The 23,350-nt window shown below is 41.7% G+C and overlaps 1 protein-coding gene across 4 annotated transcripts in view; it reads right to left on the minus strand.

Annotated features, from left to right (window-relative positions):
- Positions 1-23,350, minus strand: part of magi2b (membrane associated guanylate kinase, WW and PDZ domain containing 2b) — a 146,538-nt gene that overhangs the window by 91,432 nt on the left and 31,756 nt on the right. For 3 of the 4 annotated variants that reach the window (XM_066648660.1, XM_066648659.1, XM_066648658.1), the window contains exon 2: positions 21,587-21,703. In XM_066648660.1, the coding sequence (XP_066504757.1) occupies positions 21,587-21,703 (117 nt within the window). Of the gene's footprint in view, positions 1-21,586; positions 21,704-22,814; positions 22,934-23,350 lie in introns of those variants that run through there. The other variant, XM_066648661.1, reaches the window with a different exon arrangement.

A 23,350-nucleotide genomic window follows, 5' to 3' on the forward strand; every position in this document is an offset into this window, starting at 1 on the left:
TCTGGACCCACCGCGACCCTGAACTGGATAAGCGCTTACAGATAACGAATGAATGAATTCACTACATAGGGAATTAGGAGTTATTTGGATTTCATTCACAAACAGGTATGCTGTGTGACATCAGTGTTTTTGAAAAGCTCTGTTTTGGCCATGAACATGACACCACTTGCAATCTTCACCTTGGAGATCGTTTACATAAACCTCCATTTTCAGTGACTTTAAATGCAGTTTTCTTGTGGACAGAAGGTCAAAATGCAGACATTAACATCTTAAAATGTTTTAAAAAATATCCAGATGTTTGGATGGGGCCTGAGTGCAAACAAATCTTTACAGCAATGTTCCAACATTTAGTGTAAAGCTTTCTTAGCAGATCCGAAGCTGTTACTGCAGAATAGTGGGGACAAACTACCTACTGACAGCCTTGATACTGGAAGAAATGTTGGATGAATAGGTGTCTACACAAGATTACGATCATATCGCCCCAAACTGTCGGGACTCATCGGAGAGGCCTTGAACAGCAGACTTCTAACACATTCAAGAGACGAATTTGAAATCAAGACAATATCCCCTGGAGCCATTCCACTGACTGATTTGGGCCTACGTCTCCAGTCAAAATATGACACAAAGTGGCGGCGGAATACAATGGAATATCAAAACGCTCCATATGACTGCTAAGCGCTTGAGATTATCTTCCATATGTAGTGACTCATCCTATCACTTCTTTTTTGTCTTGGGCGACACTTCCTCTCCCTCGCTCACTGCTGCTGTCTCATTACGAAACCTTTCGAGAAAAAAGAAATGCAAATAGAAAATGCAGCAATTAACCCATCTGCCTGAAGAGTGAACTGCAGCAGTGTCCAGCTGTTGCTATATATTCATGTATGACATAACAAATCTGCATGTGAGGGAGAGAGAGAGACAGAGGTAAAGAGACAGAGAGTAAGATATATATATATGAGTGGCAATTGAGGATGATGGCGCGTTTCCACCCTCGGTGCACGTGCAGCTCGCGTTGCTCACAAAAGGCCTGGAAATGACACGCAGGAAACGGAGGGAGTGCTCATTTGCATGTACAACATGAATATTTATGAGCCTCATCGGCCGGATTAATATGAAGTGCCCTCCATGCAGCTTTTTGGACAGAAAAAAGGGAAAATGTCTCTCTTTTTTTTTTTTTTGAGAAGCTGAAGACTGAGACGGATATAGCTGCTTATTTTGATGTTAATTTCTCACGCGGATAGAAGCAGCTGGAAGAGAGAATCCTGTGTTTAAGCCGGTTAGTCTGTACTGCTGCATATGTTGGACCTTCTGTCTTGCTTTAGAATTTGAATTTAAATGACCTGGGTTGGGGTGGGGGTGGAACTTGAGCTGACAGTAAATTGATTGATGAATCATTGATGGTCAATTTGGTTGAGTTTTGGGCAAAGGACAACACCCAAAACACCTTCCCTGCCTCAAGCACCGATTTAAGTGTGGTCCTTATATAGTCATGTAGTTTCAAATAATCAAAATTTGTATCCTCAGAATAGTACGTTTTCAGGGAAGGAAATATTTTTAACTTTAAATGAAAGATAATTGAACAATATTTTGCCCTGTGAAGGACTGGCGCCCCCTCCAGGGTGTATTCCCTCCTTGCGCCCAATGATTCCAGGTAGGCTCTGGACCCACCGCGAACCTGAACTGGATAAGGGTTACAGATAATGAATGAATGAACAATATTCTTCCAAATTATTTCTGGCCCATTTCTATTGGTCCAGTCATCATGAAATATTGACACAATGTAAATGGAAGCATGAGATTCCTAGAGCACAATTGGCTTTGCTGTAAGACAACCCTCTTTCACCCATCACTGTCCGCAGCGCTGGCTACCACAGGGGTCTGTCAGCTAACATGACGGATGTATGGTGTGCGTGCTGCTCTGATGCTCTAAATTGTTCAGTGGTGTTGCATCAGTGTCAGTTCGAAAAGAAGCCTTGGGCTGCCTCATGTATCTCAGCGGAAGCACATATCCACATCCCCAATCCCACTTTGTTAGGCGAGTGAGGGGAGATTCAGGGAGATGGTGGAATTGGAGACAAGTAAAAGCCAACAAAACTGGAGACAAGTAAAAGCCAACAAAACTGTAGACAAGTAAATAAAGTAATTCATACTCTATAAAAATGAATGATTATTATTGATTTAATCTTATGCTTGATGCAGTTCCACTTAAAAAAAAAACAACCAAACACACAAACAAAACAAAAAAAACTGCTTCAGAGCAGTGTGTTAATGAGCAGAATCTCAATGCCCAAGGTGAGTGACAATTAAAAAACATGTGTATCTTTACCTCTGGGGAAATGATTAAATAGATCCACAGAATAAATCTGATTACAATGAGCACAGGGGGCGGTTCAGTGCCCCATGACACACACACACACACACACACACACACACACACACACACACACACATATACACACACACACACATACACACACACACAAACATACTGATCTGATTATAAGGAATGATAACAGTTCTGAAACAGCATGCAGATTTAGCTCCTCTCGGTCTCTCACAACATCGTGGGGCTCTCAAAAAACACACAATCATATAAATACAAAATGATTTTGCTCTTAAAGGCATTTGAAGGTGGATAAACTCAGCAAAAAGGCTTTCATCTGAAGCACATTTGTCCACATTTTCAGGAGAAAAGGCTTCCGTATCCTCATTGTCCTGTAGATTCAGTGTCTGAAAGAGTTCTATTTGGCAATGACAAAGGTTAACGAAAATATATTTTAATTCAATTCCTTAAATAAACAGTGATTAGATTCAGCCACTCCATTCAGAAATAAATTAAATGAAATACAAGGATTAAAAGAATGAACTAATAGCACAGATACGAAAAAAATAAAACCTTCACAGGCAAGAAGCAGAATACATTCAGGCCCTCGAGTAATTTTTACTACAACCCAGACAGCAAATAAATAAATCTCCTGGACACAGGCTAACTGGGATAAATAAGGTCTTTTCTTTTCCTTTCTACCTCCATTTTAAAGTGTAATTTTCAAATTTCTAGCCTACATTATTTACAATCTTACGATTCTTCCCTCCTCAAAAGGTTACATAGTGGTGTTTCTGCAGTGATGAGGCCAGAGTAGCAATTTCAGGGGCTCTATGCAACCAATTACAGGTCACAACTATCCTGAAGCTGTAATTTTAAAGTTACACAGTGTTCCTTTAACTTAAAATGGAAGTTAATTGAAAATGTTTTTTGTCCTGCACAACCCTTTTATCATAGTTCTGTACAGAAATGTAGATAAAGAGTTCTACCTGGCAGTGAGGAGTCCTCCAGACACTAACCCAAAAGTGTCAGGACATCTCTTCATCAGGACCCGGGGACATGCCTCGTGCAGTCATGCGTGTGTGGTGGATGTTAGAGCGGTTAGTCTTAGTTCACTAGTGCACTGTGAAGGGAGTCAAACTTCAAATCACAGCCCTGTGAATGTGAGCCAGCAGAAACCCCACAACCACTTTTCACAAACACCTCTTATGATCAGCACTGGCTCATCAACCTGTCCTGTAGAGCTAAGGTTTGTGGTAATTGAAAGGATTTGCCCACAAGCTGAGATGGCACAACAGCCTTTTCTCTTTTCCCACAGTGATAGGAGTTCAAACCCCTGAGTATGAGCCGATATGAACACAGGTCTGATATTTTTTGCATTCATCTTCTGTAACCACTTCACCTAGATCAAATTTAAGGTGTGTCCAATGCCTACCCTCAATTACTGAGCTCCAGGCTGGAACACACCATGGACAGAGCACCAGTTCATTGCAGGTCATCACACACTCCCACCCAGTCACTCACACGTGCAAACAATTTCAAACAGCTAATAAACCTGCCAACACGGGGATCAAGGACTGAAACCAGGAACCAAAGATTCAGAAACACTCTGCTCCCCCACAGGACAAAATGCACAAATACCAAACGCTGAAGTCCAGAACACTTCTGACAAGTTCTAGAAAATTCCAGGACTTTCAGTCTAGTCTCTAAAAAGAAAGCAAATCTATTTGGGCTTGAATACCGCTTGTGTTTTTGACCTCAGATATTCATTCGAGAATCCAACTGGTAACCCTTTCTACCGAAACACCACACAGGCATCAACAGCATGGATCAATGCTTATATTGACCTCTGAAGTAAAATATTACCCTCTATGTGAACCGAATCTCACCAATGCAAAACAGAAAAGGAGCCTACCAAAGATTAAGTTGGTTTTATATGTGATTTGGACAGCACTTAAGTTTCTAATTCTCTTTTACCTCTATCTGTTCAATGCATTCTAACCACTTTCATATCAGCTCAGAGTTCTAACAGACTGGACTAAGGCAGGTGGAGAGTTCCACAGAAAAAAATAAATAAATGGCATAGAATAGCAAGGGTCCTTGAAGAATGAGCCACAAAACTGTCCGAATAGTGGGTGTCTGTGTGTTGTGAATACCTGGTTCTAGTGTGCTCATGGTGGACGTAACTCCTTTCAGAAGCAAACCTGAAATAACTCTGCCAGTTGAGGTCAGATGAAGGCTGACAGTGAAGGGTGGACTTAGTAGAGCGTTGGCGAAGCAGTTAGGGGGCTGTAAGGGGGGCTTTAAGAAATGCTGTAGACCTGGAGGCCTAGAATTTGCCTGTAATCTTCTGCAACTCCGTTGCTGACTCTCCGTGACGCGGGGGCTGCACTCCCCTTGAATCTGTGGTCAGTCCAACCTTGAAGCCATGCGCCACTCTGCATGCTGAATCACTGACGCCTCAACAAGGTACTACTCCAGAGTGAACTTCAGGCTCAGGATTAGCGCTCACAAACTCTGAATGGACGAAACTGTTTAACACTTATTCAAGATCTGTTCGCCCCACAGGAGACTAGGCAACTTTTAGAGCGACAAATTATAAAAGCAGCTCATGAAATCCCTGAAGGTTTTTTTTTTTTACTTTTTTTCTTCCTGCTCAAATACATGATTATTACAGTGTCCCTAAAATGCCCTTCATTAGGAAGGAAATCTGCAGTTCAATCCCTCACCTGGCAGTGTGTGTGTGTTCACTGCCATAGATGGGTAAAAATTCTCTGCACTGTTGTAAAATTACTATATTAATGTCACACTTCCTGCTCCATTTCTGTGTTTTCTGAGTTCCCTTGGCCCTGTGTTTGTTTTTGTTCCTGTCTCCACTTTAGCCCCACCTTGTAATCAGTGTTTCCAGCTGTGCCTCCTTTGTGGTCCTGCCCTCTCATTATCTTTCCCAGGTGTTTCTTGTCTGTGTTCCTGCTTATACACCCCCTAGGTTTCAGTGTCCCCTTGTCTGGTGTTGTGTATAGATGTATGTTTGTGTCTTATAGTTTTACTATATGTCTATACCAGTTCATGGCTGTTTCCTTTTTGTTTCTGCTAATCCTGCTCACATTTGTTTTCTGATGGTGTTGCTTTGTTGACTTTTGTTTGTGTTAAGGGCGGCACAATGACGCAGACGGTAGTGTCTCCGTCACACAGCTCAGGGACCTGGAGGTTGTGGGTTCAAGTCCTGCGCCGGGTGACTGTCTGTGAGGAGTTTGGTGTGTTCTCCCTGTGTCCACACGGGTTTCCTCTCACAGTCCAATAACACACGTTGGTAGGTGGATTGGTAACTCAAGTGTCCATAAGGGTGAGTGAATGTGTGTTTGTGTGTGTGTGTGTCGCCCTGTGAAAGACTGGCCCGGACCCACCGCAACCCTGAACTGGATAAGCGCTTACAGACAATGAATGAAAGACTGTTTGTGTTAATAAATTCCTTCCTTACATGTACGTCCACCTCATTGACCTCCCTCAGTCGTGACAATTAACTAAAAAGTGATGTACACTTAGTTTAAACAAACAAATTAATGAAGAAATTATTGGATTAACGATTGAATGAATAAACAAACAAATTAATGAACACTGCCAAGAGATGTTTGGTGTGCAAATCTTGTTTTTTAGTTTTGCACTGGAGTTACTAAAGTCTAATAAAGCTAAAGTAATATATTTAGGGATGTGATAAGATTAGATAATGTAGTGAAGATTGAATGCTAGCAAATACAGTCTAAATACAGTTCAAATATAATATCCTCTTTTATAATTTACCAAAATTAGTTTAACTTTATTTATTTTAACATGGCTGCAAGCTGTTGTGACGTTTTAAACATGACTGTGATTCACACTGCAAAATGATGCATTAATTAACATGACAAAATGAGCATAGCATACATAATGTAGCACTATGCACAGCTATCAACTATAAATGTATAGTTTATAACCTTCGTAAAGTTAAATTATCATAAGTTGGAGTGTTACTTGACGTTGTATCTTGATGTTAGTGTGAATTAAATGCTAACTACATAAAAGTGCTCCCAGCAGCAGTGAATGTAGAACATATACGCTCATCATAAGTTCAGTTCCACGTGAGACTACAGTCATCCAAGCACAGGGGTCCAAAGAAGCTGGACCCCCAACTGAGCGATTCGTGACTCATTTTGTCATTCACTGATTCATGCGTCCAAATACATATCCACATATGGAGACGGCTCAGTTCAGCGTGGGGTGAAACAGGTGGTCTGTCTCTGCTTAAAGCCCACTGTCAAACACCATCAAACAGACTCAGGGGAAAACATTCTGTCAGTAAACTAATTAGGAAAATTGCTAATAGGAAAACTGATGATTAAGGAATAATAAAGCACTTGAAAGTGTAGTTTCATTTGCATGAGATAGTCATCAGACTCATGCAAATAACAGCTCAGTGATCAGCGAATGGGAATGTGTATTTGCGCTATTTACATTTTCGGTGATTCCTTTTAAAAATGGAACAATACCAGCTTTTTTGATACTGATATTGATACTGATATTAAAGGGGATATGTTTTATGGAAAAATCACTTTTTCAGTGCATGTGTGAAGTCATTATTGTATCTGCAGACTACTAACCCACAAAATCTGAAACAAGACAATGTAGCAAGTCTTTTGTGATCTGCCTGTCAGAAAGAGATAAAATGAGTCATTCTGATTTCGCTCAGCTTCCAAAGTCATATGCAGAGACACAGTGAGCACAGCAAGATAAAAGTGCTGATTAAATATGGAGAAAAATGAAAGGAGAAGAAAAACAACCAAGTGAAAATGACTAAAAACCAGAGTGTGTACTCCTTGTTCCTGGGCTCTCACTTTCTCTCTCACTTTCGCTCATTCTCATTTAAAGGAACAGGCACTGAAATTTACAGGGCTTATTCTTATTTACAATATACAGTAAACATATTCTTATTTACAATAACAGCCTGTCAATATAATTTGAAACTGGCCTAAAAACAACAATATTTTGCTTTTTATATATTGACCTGGGGCGGCACGGTGGTGCAGCAGGTAGTGTCGCAGTCCCACAGCTCCAGGGACCTGGAGGTTGTGGGTTTGATTCCCGCTCCGGGTGACCGTCTGTGAGGAGTTGGTATGTTCTCCTCGTGTCCGCATGGGTTTCCTCCGGGTGCTCTGGTTTCCTCCCACAGTCCAAAAACACATGTTGGTAGGTGGATTGGCGACTCAAAAAGTGTCCGTAGGTGTGAGTAAATGTGTGTGTCTGTGTTGCCCTGTGAAGGACTGGCGCCCCCTCCAGTAGTGATGGCTGCAGTAGCAATGAAATATATTTGAAGAAGAGATATACTAATGCTGATACAGGCCACTTTGGTTGGAGCACAGGCCATTTTCCCAGAAGAATTATCGGTAAAAACTTTATTATCACTACGAATAGAGACTAGTGTCCTGAAATCCTTTATACTAGTTTTCTATAAATCTTAAAGCTACTTAAACTATCATTATCCAGGTCTGTTCTGTGAGTAAATACTTAACAGGTGTGGGATTTACAAGGAAAATCCATGGGCTAAATAAAAATACAATAACTCTCAAAGAGACGTATAAAAAAGGCGTGATTAGGGGGCCCAGCATGAAGAGAATTTAGACAGATAGAGAGAGTGATAGATAGGAACTGTAAACATCTGTGTTTTGTATCAGTGTGTTATAAACATGTGCAGCTTCAAATTATTATTATTATTATTATTATTATTATTATTATTATTATTATTATTATTATTATTATTATTTTATTAGCCAAACTGCTCTTTGGGGCTGTACTGTTTAAACACAAGTCATTTGACAATGAAAGTTTATGCAGTTTTTTGTTACTTTTGAGCCCCAAAAAAGGGCCTATTATTACTCTTTATACTTTAAAATTCATATTGTAATTGTGAATAATTTCCACATGTAACTAGGGCTCAATGTTTCAATAAAAATGATATGATTTTTAAATTAATTTTCAGTATTTCAATATACATTATTTACAGCATCTGTCACTGACTGACGGTCATTGCGAGGCAATTTCCAGTTCACTGCCCTCAATTTTAAAGTTAGTTTAAAAATATGAATATTGACAAATCCAAGAGGTTTGTTTTTATGGGGATGTCATGTTTCTTGTTGGTTCTGGGCAGTTTTTCTGTGGCTTTTCTGCTGTTTATATCAATATCAGAATCATATCGATTGAAATTTAAAAATATATCATCCAGCCCTACAAGTAACTATTGACCATCTTCACTGTGAACACCTATAGATGCTTAAAATTCTCAACTTTATCAATATTTTATATTACACCGATATTTATAGACCCTATGATACATATGGAGATAGTTTTGGAAACAGAATGCTCTATCTTCTACTACATCTCCTTCTGTTTTACCCTTTCTCTCTATCACTCTTTCTCTCTGTTTTTCACTCTCTCTCTACCTAACTGCCTGGATGCCAGGAAGGATGAGGCGAGTCATATAACAGGGTGAAGTAGTTGGGAGAGGCATTGGGAGAGAGAGAGAGAGAAAACCCTGGCGGATTCAAAAGCTATTAAAGTGTTTCATTCTGTCACCCAGCGAAGAAGACGTAAGACGACTAAGCCCTGCCAAGCACACTCCAGCTGAGGAGAAAGAAAGAGAGAGGGAGAGAAAGGAAAGAGAGAGTTGCTAGTGTGTTTAAAGACAGTGCAAATATAGAGCTGATTCTCTTTTCTCCATTCTTCTACCAGCAGAACGTAGTCTGTACTTGTTCTGAAGTTACAACTTCTGTTTTCCTCAAACCCACGATGTTCTTCAGTGAAGCTGCTTTCTGCTTTCGTTTGTTTCCATTTTATTACATTAACCTGGTTTACAAACAACTCAGTTAATACCCTGTGACATGAACCTAACGTTAACCACTGGAAAACAGTGTAGTTACAATCAGCCCAAGTAACTGCTTGATTTTCAAGAACCTACAATGAGTAATTAATAATAAACTGAGCTGGATTTTGCTAACTGAGGAAAGAAAGCAGTGGTGAAGAGAGGGAGTAATAAGTGGAGTTTATTAGAGTACCACACTTAAACAGGACATAGTGGCTGTGTCTGAAACCCAAGGTAGAAACCTCCAAGGGCCTCATGTGTCAGTGCCTCACAAGGCAGTGTTTTGCCATAAAGTTTCTTGTACACAAAGGAGATATGTTACTAAGGCAGGCAGGATATAGATACACATACTAAACACAACTATGGAATTATTGGAGCAAAATCATTGTATACAAACATTTCATTCAGACATAGGTTATCAACTTTTCTTCCTCAGAATACTGCCTAGACAGCATTTATGACATTTCAGACACAGTCCATTTCTTTGATGCTGAGAAGTGACAAGCAAGCCCTTAAAACAGTTCCTAGAAGTAACTAGGTGCAAGTAGTGCCACATTACAGAGAATTAATTAACTGTGAGTATGTATGAGTCAGACAGTTACCGCTCAGTTCCACGTGGTGCTTGGAATTTTGAAAATCGATGCATTTGTCCTTTCTTGAGTAATAATTCTATGCAAACTTAATATCTTCCACCCGATGACACTCGGCTTATTAAAGAGGACATATTATACCCCTTTTACACAAGTTAACAGTTTGCTGGGGTTTTAATGACACACTTGTAAAAAACCACAAAGATCAAACAATACAGCACTGTTCTGCCCTTGTCTAACAGCCAGAACATCCCATTTCTGCGCCTATTCCTTTAAATGATAATGAGCCACAGCTTGCCCCAAATCAAGCACCCAGGAGCGAGAAGCAGCTCTGGTTTTTAGTCATGTTTGCATGGTTATACATCTCCTGTATTATATTTTCTCCATACTTACTTGCTTCTGGTGCTCAATGTGTCTCTTTTGCTCTGTTTAACCTCATCTTGGTGCTAGGTTTAGAGATGTGATTGGAGAGGCACAGACGTGGACGATTCGAAAGTGTCTGCAATCTATGTAAGAAACCCATGTTTTCGGATCCTGCCCCAACAAACCTGAAAGGACAGTCTTATTTCAAAATTTCAGGGATTTGCACTGGCTCCAGATCTCCACATTAATATGCAAATGCACATAAAACATGAATTTTTCATAATATGTCTCCTTTAAGGAGTTTCACTGCAGACCATTTGGATCATCAGCTAGTTTGGTACTTCTGCACAAAGTGTCTTCCATTACATTAACGTGTACTTGAGTTACAGTTCCACACAAGTGAGAATACATTCATCTGAGTGTAGATTTGTGTAAAGCAAGTGCCTCTGGTCGCAAGCAACACCACATTCATTAAACGCATCACAGTGTCCACTCACATATAAACACATAAGAAGGAAAGACGTTAATAAATACTACTGAAGATATACAGAGTAATCCTGAGCAAAAACCTATGGCATTCTTCTGAGGGAATTAGCCATTCTCCTCTCATCATCAATCAAACTGCAGGAGCTTACGAGCACATCAAAGAGCAGCGGAGGCTTGTAGCAACTCTTAACAAGAAGAAGCAGCGGAGATGGCTTATGACACTCTCATCATCCATATTTCAGAGTGCCACATTAAATGAGGCCGGGCACAAACAGAATAATCAGTATGACAAAGGCCAACACAGGAGACGTGTATCACATCAGGGCAACCCCGGTCTGTATCCACACACTCGGCTACTGAAGGGAATACCCAGAATATGCTAATGTTCCTCAGAATAAATGAAATTAAGTCTGATCTGTTTAGCATTATGCAAATGAGCTCATTCTAATGGAACCCTGCTAGCTTTCATTCAATGTTAACTGTGTCTGAATATTTGCTATGTGTCTGAAGTATTCTCACATACTGGCATCATCCCAGACCAGCTTCCACTGCTCAGCTTCTACATTCACCACATTATGTCTGATATCAGCAGGAAGGCATGTACACCGTTCATTAATAACTGGTGGGAAGCAACTATTTTAGGACTGATTTCACTGGATCTGTCTCTTAGAAACCAACATTTCACAAATATATAAATCTTTAAGGCAGCAGTGTAGATGCATCCATGAAAAGATGATGACATGGATGTATGGAAACACATCATTAAATCTCGATAAAAGAGAGATTAGACACAAGAACAGCTTTTCGACAGGGTCCACCGGTGGCTAGATGTCCACCACCTTCAGAGAGTTTTTGATATCCGAGTACACATAAGAGCTAATAAAAATAATATTTGGGTACAGTTGAGGAAAGAAAAAATAACAGATTGTAAACAAGTGTTTAAATTGATTTACTGGTGCAAGGACGCTACAGCATCATCAGCCATTTAAAAATACTTTACATTCAAACAGCAAAGGGAAAATTTTCAGCCACCTTGCTCAAGTAAACAAATGAGTGATGCACTGAGCTAACACTAGAGCCAACCAGTGCAACATTAGATAATCATAACCCACCGTCTACAGAGTTCTTTTATCCTCCGTGAGTCATACGCCAACAAATTTATCAAGGGATTACTGAGAATCTCTAATTTGATACAACCAGAAGCCAGCTAAAGGAGTGTGCATAGTTACAGAAACCCATCTACTCAGCTACATCTTTGAAGGGAACATCTACGATTGTGGGAAACTGCAGTTCTCTCTGATCTGTTTACGTTCAGAAGCTCCGTGTCTTTAAAGTGGAACTGTATGTTGGAAGAGACAAATGACTACCATTTGTACATAGCTGAAGTTAAAATTGTCTGTAAGTCTTTATTCACTGTTTGAATTACCACAAAAACTCATTTATAACTCAAGTTGTTTAGTTGTGTAGCACGCTCAGTCGGTTTTCATGCAGTTAGCAGCCTCCTGAATGTATAACTACCAACCTAAATAATTTGAAACAGAAAAAAATGGTCAGTATTACCCACCTAAGGAGCAGGAGTAGAGAAATATCCTCATCTCTTTTCATGATTTTCAATGTTTGGAGGCTGTTTTTCTGCCATTAGCAGAGAAAAAGGGAGCCTAGTATATGTGACTGAGCCAATATGGTTTTTTTTTTGTACTTGTTTACTGAACAGGGCTTCATAAACACATTAGACAGGTTTCCGGCATGCAAACAGATTGGAGAGCTTCTGAACTTTATAAAAAGTGTTTTGATTGCAATGGTGAAAGTTGCCTTCAAGAAGCACAAGCTTGTTCAAGGCTGTAGGCTCTTTACAGCCCCTTACACTCGGTGGTATACACCATTGGTATACTAAAACCTATGAACACTTTTGAATAGCCAGTCCACCTACCAATGTGTGTTTTTGGACTGTGGGAGGAAATGTGACCACCCAGAGGAAACGTGCACAGACACTACAAGAACACATAAAACTCATGTCAAACAGTAGCCTAAGGCAGGGTTTGAACCTCTAACACCAGAGCTATGTGACAGCGACTATACCAGTTGGTCCATTATGCTGCCTGTATACACCAGACTATATTGTCAATTCTAATCCCATTGACCAAATTCTTCTGCCCTGTAAACAGGAGACCATGGTGGCTGAGCAACAAAATGTCAGAAAATTTCCCCATGCATGGCACAATAACACATGTACATGCTTTAATAATAGCACATTAATAGCACTCATACCGATACAGTGCACACTAACACACCACCACCAGATGAGTGTCAGTGCTGAGAGTGACCCACCATGCAAATAGTACCTGACCATTGAAGGACAGGGTGAAAGACATCTAAAGAAGAATGCAGAGCAACAGATGGTCAATGGTCTGTGTAGAACAACAGAAATGTGCTCATGGCCAGTGGAGCTGATAAACTGGACTGTGAGTGTAGAGGCAATTTTAATGTATTGGCTGATTGATGTATGCAAGAAATCTGGCGTAATATAAGCAACAAAGCCAAAAATAAGCAAAGGGGAAAAGACAATATCACAGCAGGTACCAAAAGCCAGGATTTGAAATGAACAGAGGATAAAGACAACAGCCGAAGCTGAGGAGCAATGAACAAGGGACAGAGTGGCCCTAAGAGGCCTTGAACACTCTGTTGAATATGTGCTCTTTTCAAATGACTCCAAACTCATCTACAGCTGCTCTGAGTGAAGCACTCAACTAAATGACGATCCCTCGCTGAGGGGGAGGTAAGAATATAAATTGTTCATTAAACAAAATGGTGTTGCCCTGGGGCGATGTAGGTTAGTAATCGCAGTGACTCTGTTCTTTAGTGGTGAAGGCATTTGTGTGAGATGTGCATTCAAACGAAAGGAGCCATCCGCCACCAGATCCTCAGCTCCAGTGTTTACTGCAGGGAAGGTATAATCACCAACTAACAACGTACAGTCACACAGCAGGGTGTTTTTAATATTCAGAGGCTGAGGCTATTAATAGAATGCATTTCAACTTGCAGTTACCAGTGCAATTCTTCTTTGTGTCTAAAAAGCAAAGTAACCCCACGATCCTTATGGTACAGTTCATTATCCCTGGAGTACCCGCTTTAGACGGAGTAGATTTGTTCCAGCCATGAGCTGTGTAACCTTTCAAAGACAATATTTACCTGCTGATCTGAGAATGCACCCACAGTCTGGTACCCAGACTAATTATCCTCAACGCAACAAACCCAGTTTGAAAAAAATAAAAATCGAACCAATGATCCAGAGGACTGGGCTGCTAAAGAGTATTGTTGCTTTGTGCTGTTCGCCTCATTAGGAAGAGAACCGGCTCAAACAGGGCCGTAAGCCCTCGAGGAATTCAAAGCCCTCACAAATCCACTCTCCATTCTTTGGGTCTCATCTGCACATATCGATTGGTTCGTATTCCCTCCGCTCTCTCATCCGCCTTAAATCCGCCACCGCCGTCCAGGAGAGACCCTAGTGTCCGGCGGCTCAGTGTCCGCCTTAATGAGGCCGCTTGCCGGAGTTTAATGGGTGACTTCAGCACATTCTAAGACTGTGAGAGAGAGAGAGAGACTGATCCAGGAACAGATGACTGGAAACCTCTGTGTTGGGGCTTGTCGTCACTTTACAGACTGTTTGTCTTCAGCTTGTCTGGAAAAGCGCTGAGGCCCTTTCCAAGCGTCTGTCGAGGCTTACTGTGAGACACTACTGTCCAACTCTTCACACAGAGCTGAATAAATATGAAGCTGCACATGCACAGTATACTGTGAACACAGTCTATGTCTGGGGCATCTCTACATGTTTCCAATGCATGCACAGGTCTGGATCGCACTCATCCCTGAGAGCATAAGTGAGGTCAGTTATTGCAAAATTATAATGAGTTCCACTAAACCACGGCTGAGAAATGGAATCTGGAGGAATTTGGCTAAAGAGAGAGACCGCTGAATATTGAAAAGCATGAAAAGTGTGGAGGATGTTGCTTTATTCCTGCTCATATATATGGGTGATTTTGACCCATTTTTGCTGTTTCAGATGTATTATTTAAGGTGGAACTGTCTCTGACCACTAACTTTCCATGAAAGTAAACTAAACAGTAACTAAACAGCTCGAGTTACAAATTGGCACTTTTACACTGCATGGAACCTATACGACTCTACTCGACTCGGCTAGGCTCTTTTCCAAAATCCCTGCTCACTCCAGGTTCCAACCGTGCCGAGTACGTATTAAATGGTGACATGTAAACCCTGCAGAGCACTGATTGGCCAGAGAGATATGTCTATCACCGCGAAATGCAGAGCTCATTCAAATCCAGCACAAACTCACCACTTGTAGGGCAACTAAGTTACAGCAGCGTACACATTTATTTTTATCGGACTCAATGGCAGCTCATAACTTTACCTCATGGTGTTTTGAATAGGTTTATATGGTCCTTGGGCAGATGGTCGATAAAAATTCCCAGCAAAAGCCAAACGTGCAACAAGGAAACCTGATCTGTGAGAACTGGGGCGCTGTGTCCAGTCCAAAAAACACAAATACTTGATAAGTAAACAGCAGTTAAATTTACCACAGGCACTGTTTGGGATTCCAAAGCATGTGGTTCCCGTTAGAAACAGGGTTTTTCAGCATCACCGGCTCCATTTTGCAGGGGAGGTGTACTAGTGAAAAAAATCAACAAGCTTTAAAAGAGCCAAGCCATGCCGAGTCGAGTAGAGCTGGACTCATGCGGTGGAAAAGCACCAAATCAGTGTCTCAAGTCATGTAAAGTTGACAATGGTGCAGAATAGGGTTATTCTCAACCCCCCCCCCCTCCTTTTTTTTAGCACAGTGCTAGTCAATGCTTGTGGCTGTTAGTGTTCTCCTCCAAGCGTACTGCATCCACACACTGCTGAACTGGACAGCAGTGGGTCCTAAGCAGTGATTAAAGGACTAAGGAATTTATGGTTAGTGTGGCGATGAGTGATTGGCTCAGGAACTGATGTCAGTACAGTACAGGTCTTTTGTGCCAGGATACTACACTATACAAGCAGTAACATTAAGCATACTGTATATACTGTTTCAGTATGCAGTACACAGTATCCAGTGCACAGCATGCTATTTTGAACACGGCCCATTTCTTTCCGGACTATGCAGCTGAGTGGCTTTGTCAGCACGTGGTGGCTGAGTCCCAGGAGAGTCGCTTCCACTATGAGTATCTTTCTCAGGAAGAGCTACGGCTCTATAATTCTCCCATCTGACAGAGTGGCAGGGCAAACCCACAGCATGCATAATGCACGTGCCCTGTAGCCAGCACTCTCCCTGCACCACCATCGCTCCTCCAATACAACACAGCTCTCCAACAGCAGAGTAAAACACACCAGCACCTGAACACCGCCAGGACCTGCTCTTTCCAAACACTCTGCTCATTTAACATCACTCCAGAGGGACTACAAATCGCACTCAGCCAAGAGCCATCAACAGTGCATTATTAATGTACAAAGATTCACTAAAAGAGTCAATTTAACAGATATTTATTAAGGCAATTTTTATTTGATGCTGAAAAAAGTTTTTAATGCTTTTTTAAGATGGTTCATCTTTGTTTTCTAAATTTGAAGCCAATAGTCAAAAGATAAATAATGAAGCCTGAATGTGTCAAATTTATTTTTGAATAACATTATCAATATTCATAATAATACTAACTTTACACAAACAGTTTCATTCTAACATTTTCATCACCAACACCCCATTACAGACAGTCACCCGGAGGAAACCCACACAGACACAGGGAGAACACACCACACTCCTCACAGACAGTCACCCGGAGGAAACCCACACAGACACAGGGAGAACACACCACACTCCTCACAGACAGTCACCCGGAGCGGGAATCGAACCCACAACCTCCAGGTCCCTGGAGCTGTATGACTGCGACACTACCTGCTGCGTTTCTTAATCAAGAGAAACAGCAATGAAAGCTGGTATATAAAAACTGTACGTGAACAAGAGAAGTACCGTCTCTGAGTTGTAAAAGGCCTTCAGGTAGGAACTACAAATGCATAAAACCATTAAATATGCTAATGATTTAATAATTCATTGTTAATGTACAATTACAGTGTAACTTTGGCACTACCATATAAAATAGGCAATAGATTCCATATTATGAAAACATATACATATTACTTACATATATGTTTGGCATAGTTTTTTCATTTAAGATTTCTAAACATTTCTGAGCCATTTTCTTTTTAGAAAACACATCCAGTGCTCTTATTCAATTTCTGCAAATCCAAAGATACAGATTCAAAAAGAAAACAAGGGCAATGACACCAGAAACCCATTTTATTCAACATTCACTATGCAGATTCCATCTCTCACTTGTGTCAGGAACATCTGCCAGAATCCCAACACAAGTGTGAAAGAGAAATTAAAACACTGACACAAGTTGCGTGCACGGCATCGCTCCAAAGTGGAGGGCCTAAGCTGGTTTAGTAGAACTTTAAGCTGAGGCAACTCAGTCACCTGCAAATCAGCTCTACTCTCAGCTGAAGAACATGCCACAGTTATGACAAGCAAAAGTAAAGGCTTCACACAGTCTGAGACACCACCACAGAAAAATCTACAGGAATCACCTGCTGTATCTCACTCAGCCACACAGCTGTCTCACTGTCTTCATTTCCTCAGTCTCATCTCCTGCTCCCTAATTACCCCACATGACACATGATAACGTAGCACCGTACCATGGCTGATGCCGGCTTAGGGGCTTTGCCTGCTCCGTGGTGGGAAAAAAAGGCATCAATGCACTGATCTGACAGTGGCACTTTAAACTTAGCAGGTTTTAAAATAGAGTAATAAAATATATGGTAATATTTTACTGTAATGCTCATTGTACTTTATGCATCATAATACCTGCAATAATATTTTATGAACAACCTACCACATAAAACAGACTATTTATTATACAGGCCAACAAAATACGTGATATTTTATTCCTTAAAGCACATTATGGTGATGCAAGTTTGCTGTAACTCTAACTTTTACTCTGCCACACGTTTAAAACACTCAACCTTAGCATAAAGATTTGTTTGACTCTTTTTTTACAAGTGAGTTAATGATAGAGTAGTTTTTTGTACCATAGCAATGCCTTCAAGTGTATTTTTATAAAGTTGTATATGTTGCCCATATAAGTCAATCACAAAAAAATACATTCTTATCTTACATTTCCAATCAAAATCATGTCCAATGTCCAATTAAAATCATGCATCTCCCAAAACAGCAAATTTACAGGTGAAAGAAAAAACATTCTTAACTTTCAATGGAAGTGAATATAAAAAGATTTTATTCCTTAATTCATTTTGGAGCATTTCTAATGGTCCATTCATGATGAAATTTTCACACAATGCGAAGAACAGCTGCTGTGTTCAAATGATGCAGTAAATGAAAAATCCACAAACATGGAGAAATGTGTTTTTATTTGGACAGCGACAATATGCAAGAATTGAATCACGTTTTCATAAAGCTCTGCATTATTTCTTCTGATGAATCATAATCACGTTAAATGATGAGGTCAGAGATTAACACCCCTGATGACAGGTAAATGCAGGGTCTTAATTGTATCAAAATATAGTGAGTGAGAGACAGAGGGGTAAATAGGCCTAATTGAAGTGTGCGCTGTGTTCTCGTCATGGCCATGCTGCCCTGCGGAAGAGCTGGCCTTTCATGATGCATCCTGACGTCCGCTCGTCAAAGTGACTGACAGAAAGAGACAGCGGAGCGGCCGGCGGCGGGAAGAGGACAGTCCCACTCTGAGCTCTGACCGCTCGAGCCAGTGGGATGGCACTGAAGCACTGCCTCAAAGTAGAGGCCCAGCAGAATGGCTTCAGTGCTCTAGTTCCTGCGTTCTGAACAGTTGTCCCACAGAAACAAGCCTGGGAACTGTCCATACGGCGTGTACCCAACATCCGAGTGGCAACAAACGGCCTGCGTTTTTATTTTTTCCATGTCATTGGCTAGGGCTAAATTATTTATAATTTGCACGCGCACACACACACACACACACACACACACACACACACACACACACACACATATATATATATATATATATATATATATACACATACATACATACATATATACATACATATTCATTCATTCATTCATTATCTGTAAGCGCTTATCCAATTCAGGGTTGCGGTGGGTCCAGAGCAGGGGTGGGCAATCTTATCCGCAAAGGGCCGGTGTGGCTGCTGGATTTAAGTCCATTCAGGCTCAAGCACACCTGATTTCACTCCTTTAATTAGTTGGCTTGAGTAAAACAAATGATCATGTGACCTCCTGGTTGGTTGGAACAAAAACCAGCAGCCACACCGGCCCTTTGCGGATAAGATTGCCCACCCCTGGTCCAGAGCCTACCTGGAATCATTGGGCGCAAGGCGGAAATACACCCTGGAGGGGGCGCCAGCACTTCACAGGGCAACACAGACACAAACACACACATTCACTCACACACTCACACCTACGGACACTTTTGAGTCACCAATCCAACTGCAACGTGTGTTTTTGGACTGTGGGAGGAAACCGGAGCACCCGGAGGAAACCCACGCAGACACGGGGAGAACACACCAACTCCTCACAGACAGTCACCCGGAGCGGGAATCGAACCCACAACCTTCATTAATTACTACCAAGTTATGCTCATTTGTATTTGGCTGTTGCCTGTAGAGGATGTGTTAACTTATTTTCATTGAGAAAAGCAACAAAACCTGAGGTATTCTAACTTATGCCTATGTCCCCATATACCCCATATATCTCCAGTGTGATTACAGTCTCCTGGAGAACTGAAAGGACTAAATTCTATGCAGAGAGAAACAAACACATTAGAGGAGCATGGCAGGGGGTCTTTCAGTAATCTGCAGCTGTGCATAATAAACAATAGCTTCTGTGTCACTAGATTCATACACACATGGCCATTAAGATGGGCACTGGTAAGTAGGTGGCACGGACAGAGTTTCTAAAATTAAACAAGCCAGCCCATGACCTCTGAACCAGGAGGGAGATGACATGATGTATTTATGGCTGATTTGGCTTCACTGGGTTCAAAACAGCATGTGGCCGACCACAAGAGGCAAAAAAAAAAAGAAAAAAAAAAACTGGCAGAACAAATGTTCATAGAGAGACAGTCTGGATGTAAACAGAAATATCCCAGTCAGCCCTGGAATTCACCAACAGAGCAAAGCTGTGGAGGGTTACACCAACAGACACAACTGATTCAAATCCACATAGAATTGACACTGCTTTAATTACCAGTGACACGGAATCTCAGTCAATGTCATTTTTCCATAGAGACTGTGAGACAAGAGTAAACAAACCTTAATCTGAAATGTTTTTAATCACCCTGCGAAATCCGCCACCCAAGTCGCCCTCTTGTTCCTCCCTTGGCAAATATGCGTGGTATGTCTAACGCACAGTTAAAGCATTACCCTGTCCTGTCTCTTCCAATCCCTCCTCCTCTACATTTCCTAGCGGGGCTGTTCGCTTACATTAATGATTCTCTGTATGGCAGGAATACTTCCAGAACCGCACGCTCATGACTGCGCAGCACGAGCATAAATCAAAGGCATCATTTTAGCCAGCCGCTCCGTAATTGTGATGTGTTTTGTGCTGCGCTATGGAGGGGGAGGGGGGGGACTGTCGGCAGGCAGGCCTGGAGAAGAGATGGTGGTTGCCTTGGAAACCTTGGGCTGAGACACAGAGCGAGGGAGAGGACGAGAGAGTGAGACTGAGCAGGCGGAATGAGTGAGGAAACTATAGATGCAGAGCGGAAGACAATATCGAGGTGATGGGGTACGCTGTAAGCAGTAGGATGGAAGGAGGAAATGATAGAAAATGAATACAAAGAGTGACTGCTGGACAAAAGATAGAGACAGATATAATGAGGAATAAAGAGAGGATCTATGAGCACAGAACCGAAGAGGAAAATATCGACTAAACAACTGAGAAAAATAAAGAACAGAAATAATATTAAACGAGAAGAAAGAGCTTATTCAAATAGATACCACTACTACAGAAAATACAAACAACTGTTGAAGAATAGCGGCTGTAGCTGAGCGGTTTTTCTCACCCTGGTTCAACAATATAGCAGCTAGTCATTATTAGTTATGTCTATCTGTAAAACTCAAAAACTCCTCCTCTCTTCAAGTCCCAGTTGAATAATGATCGTCAGATATTATCCAGGTCACGGCACCAATTTAAAAAGGCTTGAGTGTTTCAACTGCTATCTCTCCAGTTCAGCTTCACCTAAATCCGAAACACTGGTCCTGTTAACACTGGGGCTGAAACCAAGCATGGAGTTAGAAGGACACACCAATTCAGTCTTGCCTGAAGTGAGTCAAGACAAAACGACTAAGCAGATGACAACCTTGTACGAATGAAAGTCAACATCTCACAAATAAACACACATATCCAGATACTAAAATCAGCCTCCTGAGGAGTTGGTGGACAATAGCAAAATGGATCAGCATGTGGACCTGGAACTTTCTGTTACCAGGAAACTACCATATTTTCTATCACTACACAAACTGCCTTTGTTACATTCCTCTTCTTGAGGATTCCTCTTCTTTCACATTAATGCAATTACATCCTTCTCATCTTCACTGACAGTGATACAAATATTTAAAAGGTTGTTGATAGCTTTGCATAATTAACTTCACCAGGTCAAACAATCTAGGAAAATAGTGTTTAGGTTCAGCATGGAAAACCAAAAGTTCATGCCACCTACATTCAGCCACTCTGCAACAGCATAAAAAGCTCAGCCCACATTCCAAACGTTCCCAGGTTACATCAAACGTGTTTAAGCAGTAAAAGCACACCTTATGCAATTAGTCTCAAGTAGATACGGGATAAGTACAGTAGATCACCATGTTACTCACAGGGCACAGTGCGGAGGTAGAGGTTGTCCCGTATGATCTGCTGGAGCTCGTGGTCCACTGATCCCTTCTGAAAGCGAAGGTTAAGGTAATGGCGAAGGTCTTTATCCACAACACCTCCTGCGAATAAAGAAAAGGATGTATAATTTTTTTCCATCTCATTCCTCCTGTTTGGTTTGAAATGATCAGAGGAGAAAATCGAGGGCTGGAGTGGTGCCTCAACATCCTTGACCATGTTCTGAGCTTTTGAGAAATCTGAATGGATATCAGCAGAAATCTGATTCGCGGAATAATAACGAGGACTCTAAACCGCTGGAGGGGATGAAAGGAGTGATTCAACAGAGTGTAAGGCTTTGGAGTGCTCACAGTTTGCCTTGACACCATAACATCATGAAGCATGTAACAGTGCATCTGAAGAGTTTACCTACAGTAGGAGACACTACTTGCCGCTCAAGCGGTTTTCCATATTTGATCAAGTCTCAAACAAGATGAGTATCCTGCAACCTGCCATTTTTATAAGTTGGGACAGAGAATGTTGAGAGGTCACCCTTGCCCATGTCTTCTCCTCTTTCCATTGAGCCGGTCATAACCTTGACTGATCAGTAAAGCTGGGCAACATGGCCCGCCATAAACTGACGGGTACAAAACAGCCTCTCCAAGGGGAGCTCAGCTTAACCGTGTCTGGTGTTAACCGGTGCATAATTACACAGCTCTGCCGCCAACATAACCCACACACTCGCGCAGGTGAACAAAAGAGGGACAAGCCGGCATCTCTGACATCATCTACACACCAAACCTCGACCTGCCTGCTTTGTCTTTAAAGCACTGCGGCGATGTCGTTGATGCCCTGCGAGCAGACGCGTGACCAGTTTGTGACACATGGCAGGCACTGCAAGGGCTATCAATCACGCGCTGCTTTGACATTGTCAACAGAATGCAGTGATGGAGGGGGGAAAAATGAGGCCAGGATTGCACAGCTGTTGCAGAGGAAAAGAAGCCACTTCCGACATGCCATCACACAGATCCAGCACAATGGAAAAAGACAATGGAGCATGGAGAATCACCTAGAGGAGATTTTCCTCAATGGAAATTACACATCCATCCTTCGCTGATCCTTATCCATAATTAGAATCCCCGCTTTCTGTCTCCCCACCACCACTACCCTAGGAACTATTGTATCTCAATGTAAATCCTGTGCCGTGCTTCTATAGATGATGTTCTACTTACTCACCAGTCCCTGTGGCCAAAATCCTTCCCCCTCTTTCACTTGACTCCGATTTCAAAAAATCTAATCCTTCGTGTATCAATGGAAGCTGCGATGGAGTCCCCCCTCTCTGCATCTAATTTAGCCACAAGCGGAGAGAGGGGGAGACGGTGTGTGTGTGAGAGAGAGAGAAAGAGAGAGAGAGCGAGTGAGAGAACAACACAGAAAGAGGGAGAGGCAGAGAGAGGGAGTAAGAGAGACAGAGAGGGGGAAGAGGGAGATGGAGAGTCGTCGACAGTCAGGAGACAACAGTGAAGAGAAAGCCTTGCCAGTGAGGAGCCTATCACAATGATTCCTGTTTTCTGATTGGCCCGAAAGATAGCAAGGTCCTGCAGTTCCCCCTGTCTGTCGGTTGAGGAACTGCTCTGTCTCTGTGTGTGTATGCACATGATACAGATGCTTTCGGACACACCACCAAAAAGGCCAGCCTGTTCGCACCAGATGCTGTCTGTTAGCTGCCACTGGCTGAACTTGCTGACCTTGCGAAGACATCAGTGTCAAGT

Source organism: Hoplias malabaricus, chromosome 17 (assembly GCF_029633855.1).
Source record: "Hoplias malabaricus isolate fHopMal1 chromosome 17, fHopMal1.hap1, whole genome shotgun sequence".
Classification (NCBI taxonomy): Eukaryota; Metazoa; Chordata; class Actinopteri; order Characiformes; family Erythrinidae; genus Hoplias; species Hoplias malabaricus.